This window comes from Castor canadensis, chromosome 8 (genome assembly GCF_047511655.1).
Source record: "Castor canadensis chromosome 8, mCasCan1.hap1v2, whole genome shotgun sequence".
In the NCBI taxonomy this organism is placed as follows: domain Eukaryota; kingdom Metazoa; phylum Chordata; class Mammalia; order Rodentia; family Castoridae; genus Castor; species Castor canadensis.
Window position 1 is genome coordinate 85956681 of NC_133393.1, and position 26337 is coordinate 85983017.

General features: G+C 45.3%; 2 protein-coding genes across 19 annotated transcripts in view; both read right to left on the minus strand.

Moving 5' to 3' along the window:
* Window positions 1–556: 556 nt before the first annotated feature.
* Window positions 557–16647, minus strand: Prkag1 (protein kinase AMP-activated non-catalytic subunit gamma 1). 5 transcript variants are annotated; one of them, XM_074083291.1, is made up of 13 exons: window positions 16538–16638; window positions 11268–11313; window positions 7328–7508; window positions 3750–3859; window positions 3469–3550; window positions 3315–3373; window positions 3120–3165; window positions 2970–3024; window positions 2491–2617; window positions 2220–2385; window positions 2033–2070; window positions 1401–1547; window positions 557–1269 (listed from the first exon to the last, which is right to left on the minus strand). In XM_074083291.1, exons 4-13 carry the CDS (start codon window positions 3819–3821, stop codon window positions 1162–1164), a joined length of 900 nt encoding a protein of 299 aa, XP_073939392.1. In that variant the 5' UTR covers window positions 3822–3859; window positions 7328–7508; window positions 11268–11313; window positions 16538–16638; the 3' UTR covers window positions 557–1161. The 5 variants fall into 5 exon arrangements, with proteins under 5 accessions (XP_073939392.1, XP_020032582.1, XP_020032580.1 ...); XM_020176993.2 differs by having other exon boundaries at window positions 7301–7508; window positions 16538–16637; XM_020176991.2 differs by lacking the exon at window positions 7328–7508 and having other exon boundaries at window positions 16538–16647.
* Window positions 16648–16786: 139 nt separating this feature from the next.
* The window catches only part of Kmt2d (lysine methyltransferase 2D), a 40114-nt gene continuing 30563 nt past the window's right edge, over window positions 16787–26337 (minus strand). For 11 of the 14 annotated variants that reach the window (XM_074083281.1, XM_074083278.1, XM_074083279.1 and 8 more), the window contains 10 exons: window positions 25348–25480; window positions 25142–25269; window positions 23840–24980; window positions 22551–22687; window positions 22317–22447; window positions 21776–21823; window positions 20347–20632; window positions 20070–20143; window positions 19840–19948; window positions 16787–19708 (listed from right to left, as the gene is read on the minus strand). In XM_074083281.1, coding sequence (XP_073939382.1) covers window positions 19616–19708; window positions 19840–19948; window positions 20070–20143; window positions 20347–20632; window positions 21776–21823; window positions 22317–22447; window positions 22551–22687; window positions 23840–24980; window positions 25142–25269; window positions 25348–25480 — 2280 coding nt within the window. In that variant the 3' untranslated portion in view covers window positions 16787–19615. The remainder of the gene's footprint in view (window positions 19709–19839; window positions 19949–20069; window positions 20144–20346; window positions 20633–21775; window positions 21824–22316; window positions 22448–22550; window positions 22688–23839; window positions 24981–25141; window positions 25270–25347; window positions 25481–26337) is intronic. The other 3 variants (XM_020177008.2, XM_020177005.2, XM_020176999.2) reach the window with 1 other exon arrangement.

Here is a 26337-nt window from a genome sequence, read left to right on the forward strand (position 1 = left end):
TGTTATGGATCTTTTTCAAGATAGGGTCTCAGCTTTTCAAAATGTTAAGCTGGGCACCAGTGACTCAATCTGTAATCCTAGCTACTCAAGAGGTAGACATCAAGAAGATCACCATTCGAAGGCAGCTTGGGCTAATAGTTCGTGAAACCCTATCTCAAAAATACTCCACACAGGCTCAAGGTATAGACCCTGAGTTCAAACTCCATACCAAAAAATACTCCACACAACACATATATATAAGAAGGGATGGTAGAGTGGCTCAGTGGTACAGCACCTGCCTAGCAAGCATGAGGCCCTGAGTTCAGACCCCAATTCCATGAAGAAAGGAAAGGAGGGAGGTAAGGAAAAAAGAGAGAGAGAGAGAGAAAGAAAAAGAAAAGGAAGGAAGGAAGGGAGGAAGGAAGAAAAAGAAGGAAGAAAAAGCACTGAGAATGATATCTGGTAACATGTATGTGTGTGTTATTAGTACTGTTGCTACTGATGATGAGTTAAAAAGCCACATGAAGTAGGAAAGTATCTTATTGACTGCAAAAATCAAACACTATAATACTATGAGGAGAATCTCATCATTTAATTAATTTGTCATGAAAAGCAGTAACATTGGCTAACCCTTCTGCCCTCCTCCTCCACCTAATCATCTTCCTTCATATGCATTAAAGCCCCTCCTCCCCACAATCCTCCCCACTCAGATCATGGGAAGAATGCCAATAAATGGACTCAGTATCCTCCATACAGCATAAAACAGGATGAATAAAAACATCTTTATGAAGATTTTTGTTTTGCTATTACTTGAGAGTGGAGTCAGGGCAGAGATAGAAGCAAAGGCCAGGTGAGGTCTGGGGATCTCTTAGAGATCAGAATTTGCCTGAGGAGCACAAAGCCCATGGTTCACCCTAGGGCAGTGGTGGGGCTATGTCTAAGGGGACAGGAGCCAGGATTGGCTAAGCTGAAAGTTTTCCTCAATTGTGTGCATGAGGGTAAGGGCAACTAAGAACCCATTCCCCTCCTTCCCTCTGTGTCTCCCCTGGCTCCCAGATAGCAGGTGGGGGTCCTGGGCAGGGCACAGAGTCCTTTTTCCCAAGGTTTCATATGATTCCCAGCACTTTGGGCAGACAGCGAGTGGGGGTATCTCCCCTGAGGCTGCATAACCCCTTCCCCAGCTCAGGGCTTCTTCTCTCCACCTGTGAGAACCAGGGCCTGCAGGATGTCAGACAGTGATACTATTCCCTTGACCACATCATTCTCATCCACCACTACCAGACGATGAACCTGGCATAGAGCAGTAAGAAGGAATGTTTAGTGCCAGCCTCAGAGTGAGCCCCTCAGCCCCTACCCTCCTTGCCAAACCCCACTCTCAAGGCCACTCTCCCCAGGTCCTGTAGGGTGGCTAGCCTCCCTACCTCTGCTTCCACCAGCCTGTTGATGATGGTCTCCAAAGTCTCATGCAAGTAGCATTTGAGAACACCCTCAAAGTAGTGTGATCGATGTTGTAGGGCTTTGGTCACAGACACGTCTAGGTTGTTGTAAGTCTTTTCTGCTGCCAGATTCTGGGGAGAGAGAAAAAGGACTTGCAAAGAAGTAAAGGAGCCAGCTCCCAAACCCTGGACCCACCTAACCTCACCAGAAGGATTGAGGGCAACTGTCAAATTATCAACTATGCCCATTAACCACACCCAGCTCATTTAAGTCTTTTTTTTTTTTTTTTTTTTTTTTTTTGCTGTACTGGGGTTTGAACTGAGGGCCTACACCTTGAGTCACTCCACCAGCCCTTTTTTGTGATGGGTTTTTTCGAGATAGAGTCTCTCGAACTATTTGCCCAGGCTGGCTTTGATCCTCCTGATCTCTACCTCCTGAATAGTTAGGATTACAGGTGTGAGCCACCAGCGCCCAGCATTAATGCCTTTTCAAATGGGATTTGAAAGCATAGAGGCACCCAAGACCCGTAGATCACAGAAAAGACTCCCTCCTTCTCCCTCTCCACATTCAATAACCCTCCCGTTCCCTACCTCCCACCCCCTCCACAATCACTCACGATAACATCAAACTTGGAGTAGATGTCCACCACACGCCCTAGGGGGACAGAGGCAGCTCAGCAAGGAACATATGGTATCCAAGGCTCCCTACCCACAGAACCCCCTCCAGGCTACCTGAGAGGAAAGTAGATTTTCCCAGAGCCACCTGATCCCTACAACCCTCCCTGTCCTTTCCTGACTTCTCACCTTTCTCATCCACCACTGGCAGGGCTGAGACTCGATGCTGTACAAAGATGCCCAGAGCCACATAGACGGGGGTGGTGGTGCGGACCATAGCAATATTGGCATAGGTGCCAATCTGTAGCTCTTCCAAAGACTTAGACATGAACTCTGGCTTGGGGAACTCAGTGATCTGGGGAAAGAACCATCAGCTTGGCTTTTAGGGTTCCCAAATCACTGGTGGATACCCTTCCAGCCCAGAACATAAGAATTAAGAATTGGGTTAAGGAGCACTTACAAACAATTTGAGGAACTTGAGAATGCGCTTGTGAGTAAGGATGTACAAGGTGTTGCCTGATTCTGGGTCAATAACTGGCAGCCTGTGGATCTTGTTTTGAATTAATGAAGAGACAGCATCAAACAAGCTGTGAGAAAGTGGAGGATAATGGTAAGTTCCATAGTACTAAAGCTGAGTCACATAGTTCATTAGAGTGAACATATGCAGACTTTTTTTGTGGTACTGGGATTTGAACTCAGAATGTTGAGATTGCTAGGCAGGTGCTCTACCACATGAGCCATGCCCCCAGCCCTAGAGCAAACACAGGGGAGGGGAAAGTGTTCAAACCAGACTTAAAGAGTAAGTGAATGAGTATATGTTGGGAAGGAGTATCTTTTCTCTCTTTTGCCCCTTTCCCTGCATTTTTTGGTGCTCAGGGCTTTGGCTAAGCTGAAGGCAAGGCTATTCCCTTTTCGGATAAATGAACGGCTGGAACTCACCTGGCATTAGGAGAAATGCAGACGAGTGGCTTAAAGGAGTCCTGCAGGTACACCTCTGAAGGAAAAAGGGGCAGTTCACAAAATACAAAAGTGTTTCCCAAGAAACCCTCTATGCCTTCATCTTTTTATAACCCCCAATTCTCTATGTACCTCGCCAAGTTTCTATCTTGTGTTCTTCTAGCTCATAGATCTGTACCTGGAAGTAGAAGCAACAGAATTTGAGTCTTGATATCCTTGCTTCATTAACCCCTGTGGCTTGTTTGGAGGAAAATAAATGGGAGCAAGGGACAAAAGGCAGGGACCAAGGCAGGGAAAGTGGCTTTGGTCTGGGCTAAGGTTCCTTACCAAGGCAGACTTATAGTAGCGGTGCAGGATATTGATGAAATCGGTGATGGTCAGCATGCCTAGAGGTCAAGACAAGAGCCCTCAGCATTACCCAAAGCTTCTCTCCCTGCCCAGCCCAACAAGCTAATACTGTGTTTCAGAAATGTGTGCTCACCCACAAAACTTTGCTTCTTACTATCCCACAAAGGGGCAGCACGTACACCATTAGTCACCAAAGCAAAGAAAGCTTTCTTCACCTGTAGCCAACAAAATAATAATCATAAAGGAAAACCCACAGGGAGCAGGACTGTAAGAAAGAAGAGTTGTTGTAGATGGGGAAAAATGAAGACTAACCACATAGGAAGCTGGGTCTATTACTGTTGGGATTAGATAGTATGAGAGGTATTGAACCAGAGGCTCCATGGAAGGGGGAGGGGAAAAGAGGATTCCACCTACTTGCAGGGAAGTATCAAATACAACCAATTTGGAACTTGTCGGAATCAAGTCATAGCAGCGATGAGACTTCATGAAGGAGGTATACACACTGTTGTTGGATTCTGGAGTTTCTGTATAGGGTGGGATAGTTAGTGGCATTCTTGCTATGTAACAACTCCCAACTGAGAGACAAAAAACAAACAAAAAACACAGTGATCTAGCTTCTCAAATACTTAGAGCATTTATTTTTATTTTTTAGTGGGACTAGGGTTTGAATTTAGGGCTTTGCACTTGCAAAGCAAGCCCTCTACTGCTTGAGCTGCACCTCTAGTTCATTTTGCTCTGGTTATTTTGGAGGTGGGGCCTCAAAGAACTATTTGCCAGGGGTGGCTTTGAACTGAGATGCTCCTGGTCTCTGCCTCCCAAGTTACTAGAATTACAGGTATGAGCCACTGGTACCAGCTAGAGCATTGTTTTTTAAATAGGACTGCCTATTCTTTCTGTTTTGTTCCTTTTGTTCCCATAAAACCTGAATAAACTCCTTAGAAAGTATTATATCTAACTCCTGCTCCAGGAAAGACTACATTTTTTTTAACTGGGTATGGTGGCGAACACCTGTAATCCCAGCACTGAGGTTAAAGCAAGAGGATCCTGACTGCAAGGTCACCCTATGTTTATTGCCTCCTTAGGGAAAAAAAAAAGTCTGATTAAAATAGAAAGTTTATAATATCTCTCATTAGTCTATTCTAATCTAAAAGGTTTTTTTCATCTTTACTTCAAGTTTTTCTTTCCATTTACAGCATATTTTCACTTGTCTCATCTCAATAAAGATGAAATTGTCAAGTAAGCTTCTTAAAATTCTTCCAATATGGGAAACTCATGCTCCAAGCTGGGTCATTTCTCAGCATGGCCCAAACACTGAGAGTTCTTTCTGTGATTACCCTGGAATCAGAAATCATTCCACCTACTTTATGCAAATGGGAAAGCCTGGTCAGCTTAATCTCCATTCCTGTGATTTTAATTTTTTGCTCTAAACTCAAAAAGCAACCCAACCCCTAAATAACATATGTACTATGGCTGTATAAATTTTAAAATACTACATCATTTAATTCTTACAACAAATCTGTGACAAGTACTGTCCTCATGTTTCAGATGAGTAAACAGATGTACAGCAGTTAAATAAACAGCTCACGGTCATACCATTAATAAGTGGCAAGAAAAACACAAACCTTGATCTACGTTTTCAAAGTTCATGCTCTTAAATCCTATGCCAGTTTGGTTTTTTTTTCTTTGGAGCAGGAAATTGAACCCAGGGCCTCATTCACACTAAACCTGAACTCTACCACTGAGCTACACCCCCCAGCACCCTAGTTTGATTTTTTTAGTAATTTTTTTTAAATGGTGACATTAGGAATCAAACCCAGGGCTTTCACATGCTAGGCAAAGCAGTCTACCATACTTTCAACCCTTGGTTTTTTGAGACGGGGTTTTGCTCAGGCTAGCCTTGATCTCATTAGGTAGTCCAAGCCAACCTGAAACTTTTTTTTTTATTTTTTGGGGTACTGGGGTTGAACTCAGGTCCTCATACTTGCTAAGTAGGCTCTACCACTTGAGGCACATCACCAGCCCTGTCCTCAAATTTGTGATCCTCTTGTCTTCACAACCCAAATTCTGGGATTACAGGTGTAGGCCACCAAACCCAGATTTTTTTGAGACATACTCTTGCTGTGCTGTCCAGCCTGGTCTTGAAATCCTGATCTCAAGTGATCCTCTTGCCTCAGTCTCCCAAATGCTGGTAATATAGACATACTCTACCATGTGTGGCTCTCAGTTTAATTATTTATTTTTGATAGGACTGGGATTTGAACTCAGGGCTTTGTACTTGCAAAGCAGGCACTCTACAGCTTGAGCCATACCTCTAGCCCTAGTTTATTTATTTATTGTGGTACTGGGGTTTGAACTCCGGGTCGACACCTTGAGCCACTCAATCAGCCCTTTTTTGTGATGGGTTTTTTTCAAGATAGGGTCTCATGAACCATTTGCCCCCGCTGGCTTCAAATCTTGATCCTCCTAACCTCTGCCTCCTGAGTAGCTAGGATTATAGGCATGGGCCACTGGTGCCCAGACAGTTTGTTTATTTTTTCAATTAATTTTTTTGTGGTGATACTGGGGTTTGAATCCAGGGCTCAAGGGTTCTAGGCTTACAAGGCAGGTGCTCTACCCCTTGAACTATTCTGCCAGCCGGTTTATTATTTTAACATTTAATGTTTTAGCAAAGTTATACAGGCAACTTTATAATAGTTTATAAAATAGTTTACTAATTTTGTTAAGAAAAACTGCAGCTGCTGACACCCATACCTACCCCTCAGTGATAAGCATATTTGAATACTTACTTAGTACTGGCTTTTTTTTTTTTTTGAGACATGGTCTTGCCATGTAGCCCAGACTAGCCTTAAACTCACAATCCTCCTTCCTCAGCCTCCTGAGGACTAGGATTACCACATCCAGCTTTTGGTTCTTATTTCCATATACTTAAATTACATGTTTACATTGCTACTTTCTGATTTTTTCATTTTGACCACTATCTATTATCTTCCTAACAAAGAAGATGAGAATTTTTAAGTCTCTTTCCTAACTAGGACCCCACCACCAACATGTATCCATCTCTCCCCAGTCTCCATTCTTCCAAGAGTTAAATCCTAATGTTTATTACATCAGTATTTGAAAAATTTTGGCTAAATATTCATTATCAAAGCTAAACCAAATAGTAAACTGTGACTTTTTTTTCTTTTTTTTCACAACTTTGTTACTATGCAGGAGCTCTACCACTTGAGCCACACCGCCAGCCCTTGTTTGCATAATTTTCTATGTATACTATTTATAACTAATCTAACCCCCAAACTCTTCATCAGTATTTCAACCTCCTTTCAAAAAGTTCAGAAGCATTTGATATTTTAAGTGCCTGAGGACAGTTATGGTGTTTCACTCCTGTAATCCCAGCTACTGAGGAGACAGAGATAGGAGGATCTCAAGTTTGAGGCCAGCCCACGCAAGTCAGCAAAATCCTACCTCAAAGACTAGCTGGGACACCTGTGGTCCCCCCTATCTGGGAGGTTGAGGTATGACAATCATGGCCTGGGCAAAAGCATAAGACCCTATCTGAAAAACAAACAAAAAGCAAAAGGGGTCAGGTGTGGAGGTAGAGATCGGGAAGATCACAGTTTGAGGCCAGCCCAGGCAAAAAGTTCTTGAGACCCCATTTCAACCAATGGCAGGGTATCATGGTGCACGAATGTGATCCCAGGTACAAAGGGAAGCACAAATAGGAGGATCATGGTCCAGGCATAAAGCAAGACCCTTTCTCAAAAATAACCAATGCAAAAAAGGCTGGCAGCATGGTTCGAGTGGTAGAGCACCTGCCTAGCATGCGTGAGGCCCTGAGTTCAACCCTCAGTACTGAAAAATTAAAGAAAAAACAAGGACTGGAGGCATGGTTCAAGTAGTAGATCTAGGGAGGCCCTGAGTTCAATCCCCAATGCCACCAAAAAACAAAACAACAACAACAAACATACCGAAAGAGCCTTGTGGAGCCTTCTGACCTGCTCAGATCTGGGCTGGTTTGCCTGGTCTGTACCACTGCCATCCTGGGAGCTTCCTCATCATGGTCCAGAAACCCCTTTCACATCTCTCCTCTGTTGGCACTCCTGTTTCCTGTACCTCACATTTTCATCTTTTTTGATCTCTGCTTTGTTTTGCTGAAGCTCATCTACCAGAAGCTTCCTATGAAAGGGTACATGCAAGGTAATTTTTTGAGACCTTGCAGTCTCAAAAAGTATTCTACTTTCATCCTTCCTTGATTTATAATTTGGATGGATATATAATTCTAGCATGGAATCTATTTTCCTGCAGAATGTAGAAGGTATTGATACATTGCCTGTTTGCTGCTGATTCTGATTCTATGTATGTGACTTGCTTTTTCCTTTCTGGAAACTCATAGAATCTTCTCTTTGTTTCCAGTGTTCTGAAATCTCAAGATGATTGTGTTTTGGGTTGGTAAGTTTCATCTGTTGTGAATATTCAAGTGGATTCTTTCAATAATGAAAACTAATGTCTTTCAGTTCAAGGAAATGTTCTTGAATTTTTGCCTTATTTCCTTTCTGTGTTGTCATTTTTCTTTCTATAACTCCTATTATTGAGATACTGGACCTGGGGATTGGTCCTTTCAGGTTTGTTTGGATTTTTGTTTGTTTCTGTGGCTTATTTTTTAAAAATATCTTTTCTGGACTGGTGATGTTAGCTCAGTTGTAGTATGCTTGCTTGGCATGCCCAAAATCCTGGGTTTAATCCCAACCACAGCCAACCACAGTTGCAAAAAATCAAGCAACAAACAAGCAAATAAACCAAAAACCCCAACTGTTAACAAAAAACAACCTTTTCTACTTTCTGCTTCTTTGATGTTTAACTCTACTTTCTGGGAGAATTCTTTCACATTGACTTGACTTTCTAAATTCCCTACTGGGTTCACATTTTTGCTATTATATATTTAATTTCCAAGAGCTCCTTTTTGGTTTTGGAACACTCCTTTTTTAAAACAGTTATTTCTTGTACTTGTTTTCTGGTGGAAATAAGCTCTTTTAACCTAAGTATATATTTAATGTTATTGTTACTATTATTGGTGGTACTGGGGTTTGAACTCAGGGCCTTGTACTTGCTAGGCAGGCGCTCTACTGCTTAGGTCATGATCCCCAGCCCTAATGTTATTATTAAGGTTTTTTCCTCTGTGCATTGACTTTTCCCCTAGTTGCTTTTTCTTCTGTTTGTGTCTGCATTGTTTTTGCTTCTCTTTCCTTTTGGTATATGTGGAATGGGGACAATGTGGATCACTTTTTTCTACTTTCTTTAGATGTTTGGTAATTCTTGGTTTAGAGGAGGATTCAGATATCTTTTTATTGTTTTTTGGTTTGTCATATCTTAAGAGGGAAGGCTTGAAAGCTGACTGGAAGCTCTAAGTGTGTAAGTGAGCCTTGTTAACTGTGAGCCATTTACATAGGAAGATAGAGAACATTCAACACTTACATATTTTACGGTTTTCCTTTCAAAGGAATTCTGAAGTGAAGAATTATTCAGTTTTTTTTTTTTGTTGTTTTTTTTTTTGTCACTACTGAGGTTTGAACTCTGGGCCTCATGCTTGCTAGGCAGGTGCTCTACCACATTGAGCCACTCCTCCAACCCAGAATTACTCAGTTTTGAGCTTGAAAGGTAAAGTCTTTTCCATTCTGGAAGGTGAATGGGGGGAAGAAGGCTGGAGGGTCAGAATCCAGAATACTTCATTCTGAGGCTCCTGTTTTCACCATAGTACCTCAGCCCTCAGATGTATCTAAGTACCTCTCCAGACCCCCAGTCTTTGCCAGAGTGGGGAGGGCAGTTGCCCAATTAGTACAGTCTCAAGATCTGTTTGTTTCTTAGACTTTTAGTGCTTCTTGACTTTCCTTACTGCTAGTTATAATTAAGTTTTTTCAGATCAGCTAAGTCATTCAACATTCTTTCATCTGCTTTCTGGCTTCCAATTGCTATGGTCTTCTCTCTTGTTCTCCCTATTCAGGTGGTTTTATACTTTTTTTTTTTTTTCAAATTTCTTTATGGTGGTTTTAGAGTCTTTGTGAAGGAACAAAGGTGGATGTATACATTTAGTCTCCCATCTTTAACTGGAAGCCTTCCACTGTTTTTCAAACATGAGAACTCACAGACACTCAAGACATATCTTTAGATACTAGCTGGAGATACACTATATTGAGAATTAAATACTATCATTTTAGGCTACAGGCCCACACACATACTGAATCTGGATTTCCCAGTGTTTTAAAAATAATTTAAATCAGTTGCCAAGTTAAAAAAATCTACAGATTCACATAAAAACCCAAATTCCTAGTTTCTTTTCAAAATCAGAGGATCTGGCAAAAATAGATCTTAATTGACCAGTCATGGATAGTTGCTAATTCCTTTTGAATGTGACACAAGATCTACAGGTGATCACTGTCAAATCTAGTTCAATTCACTACTTGGTCCATGTAGATAACTGAGTTTCTAACTTCTGCCTTGGTACTAATGCAAATATACTCAGAAATACAAAATACCATGTGATGGTATTCAGATATGAAGCTATGTGGATAATCCAAAAATGACTATAGTAATTTTATTTAATTTTATTTTATATTTTAAGACAGGGCCTCATTATGAAGCTCAGGTTAGCATCAACTTGTTATTTAGCCCAGGCTGGCTTTGAACTTTCCATCCTCCTTCCTCAGACTCCTGAGTTCTCGGATTACAGAAATGCACTATCACTCCCAGCAAAAATTTTTAAATCTTGTCAATATCTATGAAATCCCCTCACATTATTAATATATGCTAATGCAAAAACAAAATTAAATTTAAAAAAAGAACTTATATACCCCTAATAATATGTTCTAAATTGCTGACATTCTATCTGTTGGAATTTATATTCAGTGCCTATTATAATCTTCTGGGAAGATATATAACCCTAATGCTATAAACATGTCTTAGAAAGACTTAGGACTGTTTCTGGGAAAAGTCCTTTACTAGAGATGCCTGTTAAAGCCCAGCACTGGTGACTCACACCTGTAATCCTAGCTACTCAGGAGGGAGCGATCAGGAGGATCGAGGTTTGAAGCCAGTTCTGGGCAAATAGTTCATGAGACCCTATCTCAAAAAAAAAAAAAAAAAATCACAAAAAAGGGCTGGTTGGAGGTGGGGATAAAGGAGAGTATAGAGAAGGTGAAATCAAGTATGATATATTTGATGTATTGTAAGAACTTTTGTAAATGCCACGATGTGCCCTCTCTAAGCACAATTAAAAAAAAAAAAGAAAAAGGCAGTGGAATGGCGCAAGTGGTAAGAGTACCTGTCAATTCTGCCTTTTTCTTGATGGTCTAGGTTTGGCCTGTCCCATTCTAAACATGTATTTGGGCAGGTATTAGAACTGTCTTTTCTAGTACCTGGATTTTAGAGGTTTAGTGAGTCTATTTCCAGATGAGTTCTCAGGGCCTTCAGCCATTTCATAATGTCTTGTGTGCATTTCTTGTGGCTTTAGTGAGCTTGCTGTATGATGAAACCCAAGTAGCAGTTTCTGGGTACTGAGAAAATGCCAGGGACGTCAAGAGCATGGCTAGCCAGCCCAGAGTTGCCTGTGCTAGGCAGTCGTGCTATCACTTGAGCCACATCTCCGAGCCCTGCAGAGATGTCTATGCAAGTTTTTCTGTACCTCAAACATTTCTCCCAAGTAGTTTAATAATTGAAGATGTTACTACCACCACTCTGTTCAAGATTGATTTCTGGATGATCTTGTCAAACTACTGTTCTTAATTTGTGTGTGTGGTTTGACATATTATCTGGCCCAGCTTTGATTTTCCCGAGGAGAACCCTAGAAAATTCAGAAGCATTGCTAAAGACAAGTTAGGATCAGGCTATTTATTGTTTTTATGCTCAGTTTCCTTTCCTCAATTTACCTCAAGTGAAACTTACCTTGAGGATGCTCATTTTCCAGAGCTGGGGAGCTATCTGAAGTGACCTGGAAAGATAAAGAGAAAGATAGATTCAGTTTAATCTAAGTTCCATCCATTTTAATATAGCAACAGTAGGAAAAAGGACTGGTGAACTAATGACTTCCTTTAAAACAGTGCAAGGGTCTTCAGAAATATTATCTTATTTAATGTTCGTAACAACCGGAACTAAGTACTATTGTTAGTCTAATTTCACAGAGTAGGAAACTGAGAGTCAAGAGATATTAAGCAAACTGCCCAAGGTCACATGGTTGGTAAGGGGTGAAATAGGAATTTGAATACATATCTGTCTGGTTCCAAAGCTCATGTTCTTTTGTGCCACACTGCCTAATGAAGCATTACGTCTTAAGAGCTAAGCCTGGGGCTGGGGATGAAGCTCAGTGGCAGAGTGCTTGCCTAGCATGCACAAGGCCCTGCATTCAATCCCCAGCACCATAAACAAAACAAAGATAAACTAAAAAATCTGAGCTTAGGGGTGGCCCCACAAGATTTTTACAGCTCTACTTTATCAAAACAGCCATTAGTTGAGTATGGTGACATATACCTGTAATCCCAGTTGAGGGAAGCTGAGGCAGAAGGACTGCAAGTTTGAGGCCAATGTGGGCTAATAGTGAATTTGACGCAAGCCTGCCATATAGAGAGAAATCCTGTCTCAAAAACAAAATGACAACAAAGGAAACATCACATATGGATGCGAGAGAAATCACATTGCTTACTCCCAAACACCATAGCTATGGGTACTAGAATCATGGATATACTCTGCCACTGAGAGAAGGCTACATCTGGAGAGATCCCAGGAGCTGTCAGCTAGACAGTCAAAGCTTGGATGGATGACTGAGGAAAAGATGAGGAGTGTGAATATTCTGAAACCACGAGTGAGTCCTCTTAGCACCCTTGTGAATTAAAGGAGTTGCTGGGGTGCAGCTCAAGCAATAGAACACCTGTCTAGCAAATGCTAAGCCATCAGTTCAAACCCCTGTATAGACTCCCAAAAATAATTTCCATTTGGGCTGGGGGCATGGCTCAAGTGGTGGGGGACTTGTCTAGCAAGCACAAGGCCCTGGTTTAAACGCCAGTACCACCAAAAAAAAGAAAAAGGGAGATGCTTAGTTTTTAAGTTTCCTTTCCCAAGACAGTCTAAGATGAGAGACTGCCTTTAACACAGAGAAACCATCAGAACCATCTGGGCTCCCTCAAGTGGGAACATCTGAAAATTTCATGGTTATCTAGGAACGCAGAAGAGATTGTGAAAATTTTCACCCATTGGCATCAGTAGTTTTGGCTTTATTTGTTCTGGGTAATATCCCCAAACCATCTTAAAGTCATACTTCACCTTCATAGCTTCTGCAGTAACATGAAGTTAAAGCCTTGGCCTGAGCCTGGGAAGCTGGCTGCCAACCAGTCAAGTTGGCAGGGCAGCCCTAAGCTCCCCTCCCCCAGTGTGTGGGGCTGCTGGGGGAGGGTTTGGGGGGGGGAGGAGAGAATCTCTCTGGGCTATACAAGACTATCAGCTTTGCCTGGCATTTTTGGCTAGGCTATTGGAAAAACAGTGTCATCACTTAAAATCAGAGAGGGGGCTATTCTGCAGTAAAGATAAGTAAGATATACCACGGTTTCACACAAAGATCTACATACAAACAGTTACTTCTGGAAATTATGATACCCATCATGTGATACTTACATGATATACTGTGCTACAGTTATTTTTTCATTATCTTCCCAAGCAGATTGCAAGTTCTTGGAAGCCTACAACTACCTTATACTTTGTATCTTCCACCACCTAGCATGTATATATTCACAATTATTTTCTTTTTCAGTTCTCTAATAATAATGCACACTGTTACGAACAGAGAGAACTAAGACTAAGCTAAAGAAAGAAAAAGAGACATATAGCTAAACAGAGATACAGACATCAACATAAGAGTCACAATTGAATATGTAACTTTATCTTTCTGCCTGTTTCTCCACATAAGTGTAGGAATTAACATCCACGCCACTCTACTTTTTTTTAACTGGGGATGGGGTAGGGTGGGACTAGGGTTTGAACTCAGGGCTTCATGCTCAAAAGCAGAAGGTGCTCTGCTGCTTGAACCACACCCTCCAGTCCATTTTTCTCTGGTTTTTTTTTTTTTTTTTTTTGGAAATGAGGTCTCTATTTGCCTGGGCTGGCCTCAAACCTTGATTCTCCCAATTTCAGCCTCCCAAGTAGCTAAGATTACAGGTGTGAGCCACCAGTATCTGTCTCTCTCTACTTTTAATAACACAGGGAACTGAAAAAGTATCTCTGTATTACCCAAGTACCTATATTATTATACAGAGATATAGGCCAGATCCGACAGACATAATTTCTTCCAAACCCCTGATCCCACATTTCTAATTGACAACCACAGATGTCACAGACATGCTTAAAAATGGCTCAATACAAACAAAATATTGGTCCTTTCAAATCTATTATTCTTACTGCAATTCCCATCTCTGTTTTTGTTTTTTGCGTTGCCATGTTCCCAGTGCCTAGAACTGTAGCTGATACATGTAGGGCTGGAGGTGCTGAGCTGATATGATAGAAATGCCTCAGCCCCATCTCTCCTTTTCACCTTTTTTTTTGGGGGGGGGGATGGGAAGGAGGTTTGAACTCAGGACTTTGTGCTGGCAAAGCAAGTGTTCTACTGCTTGAACCACACCTCTAGTTTCTTTCCATTTTTATACCCTTGACTTAGGCGTTTACTTCTCATGTCTACAACATTCTCTAAAGTGATCTTGCTCCAAATCTCTCTCTCTTCAATTCATTTTTGTCCTTTTAACAAGTTCTCTCACCAAAGCATCTCCAGTTTAGAAGAGATTTTCATCTCTAGCACCCTGAAACTTGTTAATTTCTGAAGTGGTTCAGTCCATATACAAAAAGTGGTTAAGAACATTCCCAAACCATCACTCAGGAAGCTATGGCAGGAGTGTAAATTCCAGGTCAGCCTGGGCTACACAGACCCTGTGTCTCACCCACAACCCCACACTCTTCCAAAAAGAAAACAGTACCAAAGAACATTCACTACCTTGCTCACAAATTGTCTGGGGTCCCTTTATTATAAAATAAAGTTCAAACATAGCATAGTTTACCAAATCTCCAACCTGGTCTCAGTTTACCTTTATAGTATTTTCTCACACTGTGACCAAAATCAAAAGTTCCAGCAACATCAATCACAGGCTCACCCCCAATTATTCTGATACCCCATTTCTATGCCTTTGCTCCATCTTTCCTCCCCTGATCCACTGTGATTTCTCCCTTCTATGTGATTTCAGCACTTGATGCATCTTGATGACAGCACTTGTTATAGTCTACCTTAAGCAACACCCCACTGGCTTGCTCTCACCCCCACACCAGTTAAGCTAAGCATTTTCAATGTAGGAGTTTTCTTTTTCTATCTTTATTTCTTTTTAAAATTTTAAATTATCATCATTATTATCACTTTTTGATACTGGGAGTTGAACTCAGGACCTCGTGATTGCTAGGCAGCAGCTCTACCATTTGAGCCAGGTCCCCAGCTTTTTTTGTTTGTTTGTTTTTCAGTAATGGGGCTTGAAACTCGGGGCCTTCACCTTGAGCCACTCTGCCAGCCCTTTTTTGTGTTAGGTATTTTCGAGATAGGGTCTCTCAAACTATTTGCCCGGGCTGGCTTCAAACCTAGATCCTCCTGATCTCTACCTCCTGAGTAGCTAGGATTACAGGGGTGAGCCACTGGCACCAGGCCTAGCCCTCTAAAAGTTTTTGTAAAAATCAATTTCTGGGCTGGATGCAGTTCATGCCTGTAATGCTGGCTACTGGGCAATGGAGATTGAGGAGAATCAAGGTTCCAGGCCAGCCAGGCAAAAGTTCCTAAGACTCCCATCTCAAAACAATAGAAGGGTGTCCTGCTTCGCGCCTGTCATTTCAGCTACCCAGTACATATAAACAGCAAGAGGGCAGTCAAGACCCATCCCAGCATAAATGCAGGACCCTAATCAAAAAACAAAATGAACTGGTGGCATAGCATAGCCGTGTAGTGCCTGTCTAGCAAGTGCAAGACCTGAATTCTAACCCTACTACCGCCAATAAATAAAATTCTATTCCAGAACCCAATCCAGTACATAAACCATGAAGGCTACATTATAAAATCTGTATAAAAATGCTTTGTAAACCATAATACATTTACAAGTAAATAAAAAATAAAATTATTTGAATTTAATGGAATCAGATTATTGCTCAAAATGTTCTTACTGTGTAGAAAGGAACGGACTCCTTGCCTGGGTGACCAATCACACATCACTTTAGCACTTTCGTGTGTTTCTTTATTACCTAAGGGACACTACCTCTCTGCAGGCAGAGAAAGGGTGTGATAAAGAATTACTCTTGGCCTGTAACTAACTGATCTAAAAAAAAGTAAACCTGCAGTCCTTACAGAACTACAACGTAGAAGATGATAAAAACTAAGACGCCTGACAGAGGCTATATAGATACATGGTTAAAGACTATGGAGCAGGAAGTAATGGGAGGGGCTCCAGAGTATTGGAGAAAGGCTTTTGTAAGGTGGGTTCAAACATGTAGCAAGCAACCTACAGCATGTGTAGGAGGGTACACAGAGACCTGTCATCACTGGTCAGTGCCTGCTGGCCAAGAATGAGCTGTCACACGCCTGCTTACAGTCGCAGAGCAGGACACGATCTAAACTTAGGGACACAGGTCTCTAACAATGAAACATTGCTTCCTTCACGGAAACCTCAGTTCTTGGTCTTATTAAAGGAATGCAACCTCGCTGATGCAGTATAAAAGTTTTTCAGATGTTCTTCCTGCCAGGAATTACAGGAATCACAACCAGGGTCCAAGAGCTACCTGCAAGTGGGGTCCCTCACCCAGTAAACCGATCACAACCTTGCTCTCTCATGCAAACTTCTGGAAGGGCTTGAGGTGCTAGCTAAGAGGCTGGAAGGCCCGAAATGGCCGTGGTGTACATGGGCTCCAAGGAGGGAGCCAGGAGTCACTGCCCGCTGGAGCCGAGGGTACCGTGGACGCAAGGCAGGCACGAGTGGCCCTGTCCTAGATGTGCCCAGTGAAGGAGCGGAGGGGTAGAGCTACGCTCCAGCACAGATACCAGGCTTCTCCTGCCTTGCTAGTCGTCAGCGCCAGCCCCTGCCCAGTGCTCCTGTCTCCTAACGGGGTCTCAGGCTCTACAGCGCCCCCCGCCGCCCTCCTGCGCTCCTCACCGTCTCCATCGCAAGAGGCGCCGGCTTGGTTCTTCGCTTTAGGAAGCTCGCTTGGAGCAGGCCCCGCCCATGTCCGGTGCCCCGACGCCACTTCCGCTTAAGTCACAGCAGACACAGGCCCGAGGCGGAAGGCGGAGAACCCACCCTTCCGGCGGCGCCGGGCCAGGATAACATGCCCCCTCCCCCTACAGCGAGTCCCGGCGGATGTCACGGATCCCGCTGACGGCGAGGGTCACGGGACGGAGCCGCTTGTATTTAAAATGTTCTTTTTTTTATTTGTCGTTTAAAAACAAACTTGGAAGAAGCAAAATCCAAAACTTGCCCTTTGCCTCTCGCAACATAAATTATGTACATTTCAGAATGATCGCTGATACAAAACATGCCAAGAACAGGCGCTGGGGTTGGAGGAAGAGAGGGCGCTTTAAAAAAGGGAACCATTTCATCCGTTGTTACGAAGGACCAACCTTGCTGTACAGGATACACACAACACAAAATAAAGTCTTCACGGGATTCACACTTGTCAGCGATTTATTTTTTTTAAAAAGGGGGAGGGTCCTGGAGGTGAGGGTAGAAGACTGTAAAGGGTGAAAACTGAAAATTGAATATGTGCAAGTGTAAACCAACCCAAAATACAAACACGGGGGGGTGGGGAGGGGGAGGAAGGAATTCTGATGCAATTATACAGGCAGGGTACTTTAAAAAAAAAAAAAAGAAAAAAAAAAAAAACCAACAACCAAAATTCCAACCTTGTAGCTTGGGTTTGAGTTATAGTTTATATAAAAATTAAAAACTGTATAAGGTCTCGTCACTAAATTCTACAGGACTATCGGATACCTAGCATATGCTTACAAAGTTTGCCCTATCTCCTTTTCCCAATCCCAGGGCCCAAGCCCCAACCAAAGCCTGACTCACAGGAGCCAATCTTCCTCTCCCTGTATCCTAGACCTTTCTGCTCTGTGGCTTTGGGGGACAGCAGCCCAGTCTCCCCACTGTCTGATCTAATTACAGTGGTTCCTGTGGGAGTGGGGGTGTTATTCTCTTAACATTTGCAGCTTGAAACAGTTGAGGAAGCAGTTTAAAAAAAAAAACTGAAAGGAAAAGAAATCTCCCTACCCCCATCAATCCACAACCCCTCAAATTCAAAACAAAATAAAAACAAACCTAAAATCACAACAGCGACCATGCTCCCCCTCCAGTAGGCCTGCCCAACTGCCACCACCAAGCCCACCCCTACACTCCAGACATCTGATTCTTGAAAATATTACAAAATGCTCTTGCCCACAGCCCCTAGAAGAGAACTGTATGTATATAAGCTTCATCTTCATCCCCATGTCTCCCTACCAGAGAGGGGTCTGGGGCCTCACCCACCCTCTATCTATCCCCACCCCCAGGAAGAGGTTCAACTGCAGCACAAGCATGGGCAGAAAGGGGAAGGAAAGGAAGGTAGGGAACCCATCACCCTCTGGCTCCCCCTGGGGCCAGCTCACTTTTGTGCGTTATAACATAGTCCAACTATACAACGGGGTGGGAATTACCCAGCCTCTCTCTATACCCCCACCTTACAGCAGTCACAGCCAGGGGTGGGGAGTGGGGAGGGGTGAGGGAAAGGGCGGTAGGTTGGGTAATGGAGGGGCCCCCCCACAAGGGGAGCTCCATGTGTCCGCCCCACACCCCCCTACCATTTATAAACTGGTTTTGTAAAAAGAAAATAGATATATTTATATAGAATATATAAAGCACAAAAATTAGTAGTTTTACATTTGCTCTCCCCGGGGGTGGGGGGAGAGGGGAGGGTTCTCACCTCCAGCCGGCTCCCCCATGCCCCACAAGACTATGTACAATCCCATGTATAAATAGATAAATACCCCCCACCCTCCCCGCGCTGACACTAGCTCCCCACCCCCACATCACCACCCCTTCCCACCAGACCAGCAGCAGTTTGGTGACTGAGGGAAAGTGGGAGCTCTGGGCCACACCCTGCCTCACTGGGTATGGGCATGCCACTCAGGGATAGCCCTCACCCTACCCCCCACCCACCCCATCCAGGGGCTGGAGGGCAAATGGGCTCATGATGAGGTTGGGAAAACAGGGGAGAGAGATCCTGGTCCTAAGTTTAGCACACCCCTCCTGCCCCCATGTCCAGATGGAGAAGGAAGTCCTAGAGCAACTAGGAGCCAGTCATCCCCAATCTTCATCACCATTTGCCTCAACCACCATCCCATGCCCATAATTAAAAACAAAGATGGATTTTTTGTTGTTGTTTTTTTTTCTTCCTCCTCCTACCCCCCCCTTCCACCCACTCAGAAGAGGGCAGTGAGGTGGGGGAGAGGGTTGGGGCAGTAGGGGGCTTGGAGAGGGTCTCACATTTCAAAACAGCAAAAAATCCAACACTTAAATGAGGTAGGTGTGGGTGCGGGGTCTCCTTGCCCGGCTTGCCCAGCTTGCCCTCCTGGGCAGGTGGACGCCTCTTTCCCGTTCATGTTGCATTTGTCAGAGTGGAAAACAAGGAAACACAACCCATAGATAGACAGAAACACAGAGGAGAAGAGGGAGACAGAGACAGATCAAGAGGGAAGGATATGGGGGGTGAGGGTGGGGGCAGGACCCGGCAGGCAGGGCCAGGTGTGGGACCCGGCCTTTGGGATTGTCAAGCTTAGTCAAGTCTCTTTGCAGCCTTGAGTTGGGCCGGAGAGGTCGGTGGGAGCAGCAGGGCTGTGAGGCCCGGCCACACATCCTCCTCTCCCCTCCCTGCTGCCTCCCAGATGCTTCTGGGTAGTTCCCGGCCCATATCCCCCTCAAACCTGAGATGCCCAATGGCTGCTTCTATCTGTCCCCTCCCAGAGCTGGGGGCAGAGATGCCAGCCTGAGGGCCGGTGGTGGGGAAGAGGGTTGTCCCTGGTGCCCAGGGTGAGTTTGGCCTAGGGCCCTCTGCCCCAGCCTCCTGCTCCAGGGGCTCCGGTCAGCCGGCAGCCCCTGCCCTGGATCCTGGCTCTGGCTGCTACCTCTCTTCCCCCTCATCCCTTTCAGGGAAGAGGTTGGGGGTGGGGGGACTCCCCTGCCTGGTAGCCTCAAAGCTTCTTAGTTCATCCATTTCCGACAATTCCAGGCTCCACAGTGACAGGGGATCTTGTGCTGATCGTCCTCAAAATCAAACTGATAGTCATAGGTCAGCTGGAAGAAAAGAGGGCGGAATCAAGGTTTGTTTCCAGAGGAAGGGGGTGGGGGCTGAGATGCGATCTGAGGGCAGTGGCCTTGGAACCCAGCTCTTAGGGATGGCAAAGGAGGAGGTTATTTCCTCTCACCTCTTCTCCTTTGGGGATTCGCCGGCTGGAGATGATGATGATTTTGTCCTCTTTGTCAAATGTCACAACTTCCGCCACACAGTTAGGGGCACAGGAATGATTAATGTACCTGGGCAGTGGGACAGAGTCAGCGATGCCAGGCAACTGAGTAGAGACAATTTTGGTTCCTTGCTGGCCTATGCCCAGAGAGCCACCCTCAGGGATGCCTAAATCCCTCCTTCCTCTCTCACCTGGCAGGGCCTCCAGTCAATGTAGCATCAATCACATGTTCATTGTTTATTCGGAACATGTAGATGCCTCGATTCTAGAAAGGCAGAGGTTGTAGAAAGAGGGGTAAGATTATCAGGTAGCACACTCAGACAGTGGTCTTATCTGGCACATCCTTCATTCCTCCTGCCTCCCCCTTCCCTGTACAGCTTTCTGACTGCCCTCCTGAACCCAAACCTGCCCCTGCCTCTTGCCTGTGTGTGGACCATGCACCTCAACAGCCCCTTAAGCAGCCCATACCTGCTCCTCATAGATTTTCTCCCTACGGTTTGCCACCTCATTGCGAATAATGGTGCCAATGTACTCGATGACCATTGTGTGCTTTTCTAGGTCCTTGGCTGCATAGAGCCCCAGGCCCTGGATTCGGGAGCGAGCTAGATAAACGTTGTTCTTCCACTCAGTGCGCAGGCGCCGGTACTGAGATGACTTGGAGTGCACAAACTGCTTGCTGTATGGGGTGTTGGTCTCGCCTGTGAAGGTGCTCTGATATGCCTTAGACATGCTGGTGCTGTTCAAGGTATGGGGCCTGGGAGGTGATAGAGTCCATGACAAGACAGACCAAACACACACCACCCACCTCCTCCCTGGGAATACAACACGCTAGATAGGGTGTGCTGTCAGCAAGCACGGGAAGTGCTGCCTTGGGAATAGAGAGGAGGCATCTGCGTCTCAGCTCTGGAGAGGCAGTGACAGTTACCGGGGCCCTCTGACACCCTGGGTGGCAGAGTCAGCCCAGGAGAGGAGGTGGGTATGGAGGGAGAGGGGGATACCAATTCCCCTACACTGAGCCTGTTCTCCCATTCCTTGCTTTCTACCACCCTCCTGCCAAACCATACACAAGGCCAAGTCTTCCTCAAGTAGCCCAGGCCTTGAATTTAAGCTGATGGTTTGCTTAAAATGTCTGATCCTACCTCCTGCCCATGCTGTAAGCCCTGAAAATGGAGGCAGTCTCTACCAAAGTGGCTGGATTTGAATTAAAATGAGCTGTGAATTTGCAGCCTAAAGGTAGTATCCTTGCCTTTCTTCAGACAGTCCCATTCTCTAACAGCATCGGGCTCTGTGCAAATGGCTCAGTGCAGGGGAATGACCATTGCTTGCTGATATGCCTTTTCACCACCCTAGGGCACCAGCCAAATTCTTGCCCATCCCAGAGCAGTGGTTTTCAAACATTTTTTTTGTTTTGTTTTGTTTTTATTTAGCCGATTTTTTTTTTCTTTATCAAAATGTTGACTGGAACTCCAATCTATAAACTAGGTGAAAATGGAGCTCTCCTGGTTGAATTCAATTTGGAGAAGGTTGAGTTACACACGGGAAGGGCCAAGTTCTGCCCATCAGTTTATGTGCTCCAGGACTTTTGGACACTCATAGTTTGAAAACCACTGTTGTAGAGCATCAAGGACTAGGGCTGACTAAGGGTAGAGTCTCTGACGCTCTACGACAGTCTAGGAGACACCAAACGCCTTCAAGAAAGCCCTGCTACCACGGATTCTGCCTCCCTCTACCCAAGGACCAAGGTCAGGCTACCGTGGAACACAGAAAGAACAGTGACCCACAAGTCAAGAGATAAGGGTCTGGTCCCAGCTGTGTGACGTTTATCTAGTCAGGTAGTCTTTCTGGACCTTAGTTTTCTCAGCTGTGAAATGGGGGTCATACCACCTGCCCTACCTACCTCATAAGGTTGTTGTGAGGATCAAATGAGATAATGGATGTGAAAACGCTTTGAAAAAAAAAGTATAAAGTGCTATACAAATGTAAGGTTTTATTATTTTTCTATTATATTTCTAATTTATTTCTAACACCAACTCAGCCTTGGGAAGGGAAGGTGACCCTAGCACTCATGGGGTATCTGTGGATTAGGAGAATCACAGGCCTCTGGAAGCAAAACTGGAGAAGGAAGAAGTGACCAGGTCCCTTATATAGCTCATAAAATTTCACCATTGTCTACCAACAACCTCCCCAGCAGCCATTCCCAGAGCACCCAAGAGAACTCTGTCCTATACCCCGACTCAACCCAGTATACCTGAGCAGATTTGGGAGGAGGAAAGGGATACCCTAGTGATACCTGTGTACTCTCTAACTGGGTCTAAGAGTGAACCCCTGGTTTCTCTGAGGAAACTCTGATCTGCATCCCAAACCCTCACAATGTGGCCAGAAGATCCCTACCAACACCCACACCCACTCAGCCTGTGGCCCCAGCCCCTCAAGCTCACCGTTTGTAGTGTGTGAGGATTTTAGGCTCTGATCGGGCACAGCCAGTAGGGTTGATCATGAGTGGCAGCTCCATCAGGGGGTGGCGCCCATAGCGGAATAAATAGTTTTGACAGCTCTCCACCCCAGGCAGCTGTGGACACAGGATTGCCTTAGCCTGAGCTCCTTGGGGCAGAGCCAAAACTCCCATTGTCCACCTAGCCACCTAGCCCCCCAGCTCCTGGCCCCTTGCTTACTGATTCAGCTATTCGAAGCACAGCATGCACTGTCAGCCCAAAGAGCTCCTCGCCTTTCAGGTACTCAGGGAAGAGCCTCAGCATGTCAGCCTCTTTCCTCATGGCAGCCACAGGCTCAATAATGCGATTCCACACAGCTAGAAGGTAGGGAAAGAGAGCAACTCTCAGAGGCAATCTCTGCTCACTGGCCTCGAGCCCCTAACCCCATTCCTGAGCTGTAGTTTTTTTGTTTTTGTTTTTTTGTTGGTGGTACTGAGGTTTAAACTCAGGGCCTCACACTTGCTAGGCAGGTACTCTACCACTTGAGCCACTCACCAGCCCTTTTTTTGTATTTGAGATAGGAGTTTGCAAACTATTGGCTGTGGTCCTCCTCATCTCTGCCTTCTGAGTAGCAAGGATTATAGGCAGGAGCAATCAGCACTAAGGTTTACACCTTCCTGACTTAGCGTTATATGAACCTCCAGGAACCACCCCCCCACCCTACCCCCCATACTCCCAGGGCCTCTTAGTCCCAGAAGGCTTCAATTTTGGAAGGGTCTCATAGAGCCTATGACACAGAAACACAAATCAAAGTCCTAGAGACCCAAAAGAAACCATGGTTCTACTGAAAGAACAGGTATGCTTTGGAGTTGGAAAAACTTGGGTTCAGGTTCTATTTGGGACCTGAGCCAAATAGTTAAATCTCTCTGCAAGACTTGGCTTTTTTATGTATAGATTGGATACAATCATAGTACTTACCTCATAGAGTTACATAAACAAAATAATCTATATAAGCCACTTAATTTAGCTTGTGGCATATAGTATATGCTCAATAAAAGGTGCATGGTCTTGCTATTTTATGATTAACAGAAAAATTATGATAAAAGGGCTGGGGTATAGCTCAATCGTGGAGTGCTTATGGCGCATGTGCTAGGCACTGGGTTTGATCCCAAGCAGCACAAAAACAAAAAATAAATAAATAAAAAAGGTTTTTATACAGGGAAAAACAAACATGAGGAGCTTAGGATCAGATTGGGTGCACCAGATGATAGGGTGTCAAAACTGAGTCATTTAATCCACTAAGGATAGGAAAAAACAGCTAAAAAATGTGCAACTAGACAAGCAAAGCACTTTCAGTTACAAAGGAACTTAAAGTGACTGAGATAGGCTGAAAACTTCTCCTCTCTGGAGATGAGTTGGGGGCGCATCACTCATATGGAGGTTGCAGACCATCTTACTGACACGGTAAAGTGACTTCTGGGAGAAACTTGCCCAATTCCATGTTACCGTTTCAAGGGCCCAGTGCTCACCCTGGGGAGAGGCATCGGTGAAGACCAGATCCTCCAGGCCCTGCTCCATGACTTTGATTACAAACTCCGGCCGCCCATTATTCTCCCCAATGGAGCAGCGGTAGCAGCAGCGGCGATTGTTGGTACGAAGGCTCCAATAGATGCGGGTGGCTTCATAGCCCACAGGATAGAGGGCAGTGGCACTATGGAAGTCGGCCATCTGATGAGGGAGCAGCTGTCCAATTGCATGGAACACAAGGCCCCCCACACGAAACATGTGTAGTCGCTCTCCCCTCTGGATGATACTGGCGATCTGCTTCACCTCATCTCTCTCAATGTAGACCCTCCGGAAGACAGCAAATGAGCTCAGCTCCTGCTCACAAGGCCCCTTGATCTTATGCATCGGACACAACATAGTCTTGTCCTTGAAGAACATGCACTTGGCGCGGATGGCACAGACAAAATGGTAGACATTGGGGCAACGCATGCGATTGCAGCTGCTGGTGGCACCAGTTCGCTGGCATAGGGAGCACTTGGTTAGCAGTCCTCGGTGCAGGGCAACCTCCACATTCATCAAAGCCCCACCCTGTGTCTCATACACCTCCGTGGACCACAAGGCACAATTGAGGTGCACCCACAGGTCCAGGTCCAGGTTCAGCAGGCGGGCGGGCCCATCAGTGGCCCCGTCACCCTCTTCATGACAGAAGCAGCAGCGCCGCATGTCTCGAGGCACCTTGTCAGGTCGCAAAGCCGTGCCAAGCTGTTCCATAAACTCTGCTACCTCCCGCTCATCCTCTTGTCTCCCACTGCCCTTCTGAATGGTCAGCAGAAGCCGCAGCCGCTTCCAGCGCACCCCTTTCCATTTCTTGAGACGAGGAGGGCGGGAATCTTCACCTTCTTCAGGGGGCCGGGCTCGGGGCTTGGGCCGGTTGGATTCAGGGGATGAGGCCAGTGGCAGGGGTGAGGGGATTGGTGGCTCAGCAGAGGGTTCAGCCTGAAGTTCAACCAGGGGCTCAGCAGGGGGGCTAGCAGGAGAGGGTGCCAAGGGGGACGGAGGTGGAGAGGGTTCTTCAGGAGGTGGGGCCGAGAGCTGTCGCACATCCAGATTGGAGACATTGTAGGTGTAGCTGTGCTGGATGGATGGCTCTGGTGCGGGGCTCTCCTATGGGAGGTACCCTGGATCATTAGTGCCAGTTCCCCAACTATCTAGTCCTCCCCTCTTCTCCACCAGATTCTATGCCCTCAAAGTCCCATACCTTCCTTGCCCTAGGCAGCACCTTTTTCCCCACCGCCGACACTGCCCTTTTCCTCTCCCAGACCTACCTGTTTAAGGAGGCTCAAGATGTCTAGTTGGCTCTTGAGGGTGTAGCCAGGCAACACTGCATCGAACTGCTTTAGCCAATCAGGGCCAGCGTCTGGATTCTTCCCACTTAAACCTTTTTCTTTCCCACCTACAGGAAGGAAGAGGTGAGAGTCTCCCACTGGAGCATTTCCCCTCTGATCCCAAGGCACTTTCCTGCCCCACTCACCAGGTTCCTCAGCTTCCCCTTTCTTAGGCTCAATGCCTGCCCGGGCAGGGCTCTCTGGAAACAGAACCTCGTAAGAGTTAGGGATCTTCATGCTGAGTAGTTCTGCCACTGCCACCATCACACCATTCAGGTTCTGTGAGGACAAGCAAAGGAATGGTAGAGACATGTCAGCAGAATGTTTGGATTAAGTACCTGCTGGATATGGACAAGGACACCTCAAGCCCATTGCCCAGGGGGTCAGTCAGTGCTGCCCATGCCACTCCAGCTCTTCTTACACACCTGTTTTAGAGCAAGGCACACACAAGAGCTCCACAGGAAAGGAAATGACCTTAACTGGGTTAAGGAAACGATGCCCACTGTACCCACAACTTGGAGATTCACCCCATGTTTGAAAATTAAGGACCTGAGGGGTCTTGTTGTTAAAACCAAAGCAAACCAAACCAAAAAACCAGTACTGTTGTTTTTAACTGGGTTTTCCAATTTTCTTTCACCATAAAAAACCCCACTAATGTTCAAAAATAAGCAACAAGGTGCCGATGGCTCACACTTGCAATCCTAGTTACTTGAGAAGCTAAGATTGAGGAGGATTGAGGTCAGCCTGGGCAAATAGTCCTCAAGACCCCCATCTCCAAACTAACTAGAGCAAAAATGGACTGGAGGTGTGGCTCAAGCAGTAGAGCACCTGCTTTGCAAGTTCAAAGCCCTGAATTCAAACTCCAGCCCCACAAAACAAAAACAAAAACAAAAAAACACTCCAGCAGACAGTATTCCACCAACTGTGACTGAGAAGGAGCTGTCTTGTAGCATTTTCAAATGACACACATTCTGTTGAATTGTCTATCTTTACCTCTGGATGATGAGCCCATGGAGAAAAGGAACCGGGCTTCATTTACCTGGACCCCACAGCCTCTAGCCCAGTCTTTCACATAGACTAAGAACTCAGGGCAGATTTTTGAATGACTGAATTTCTTTTACCCAGACAGGATGCAG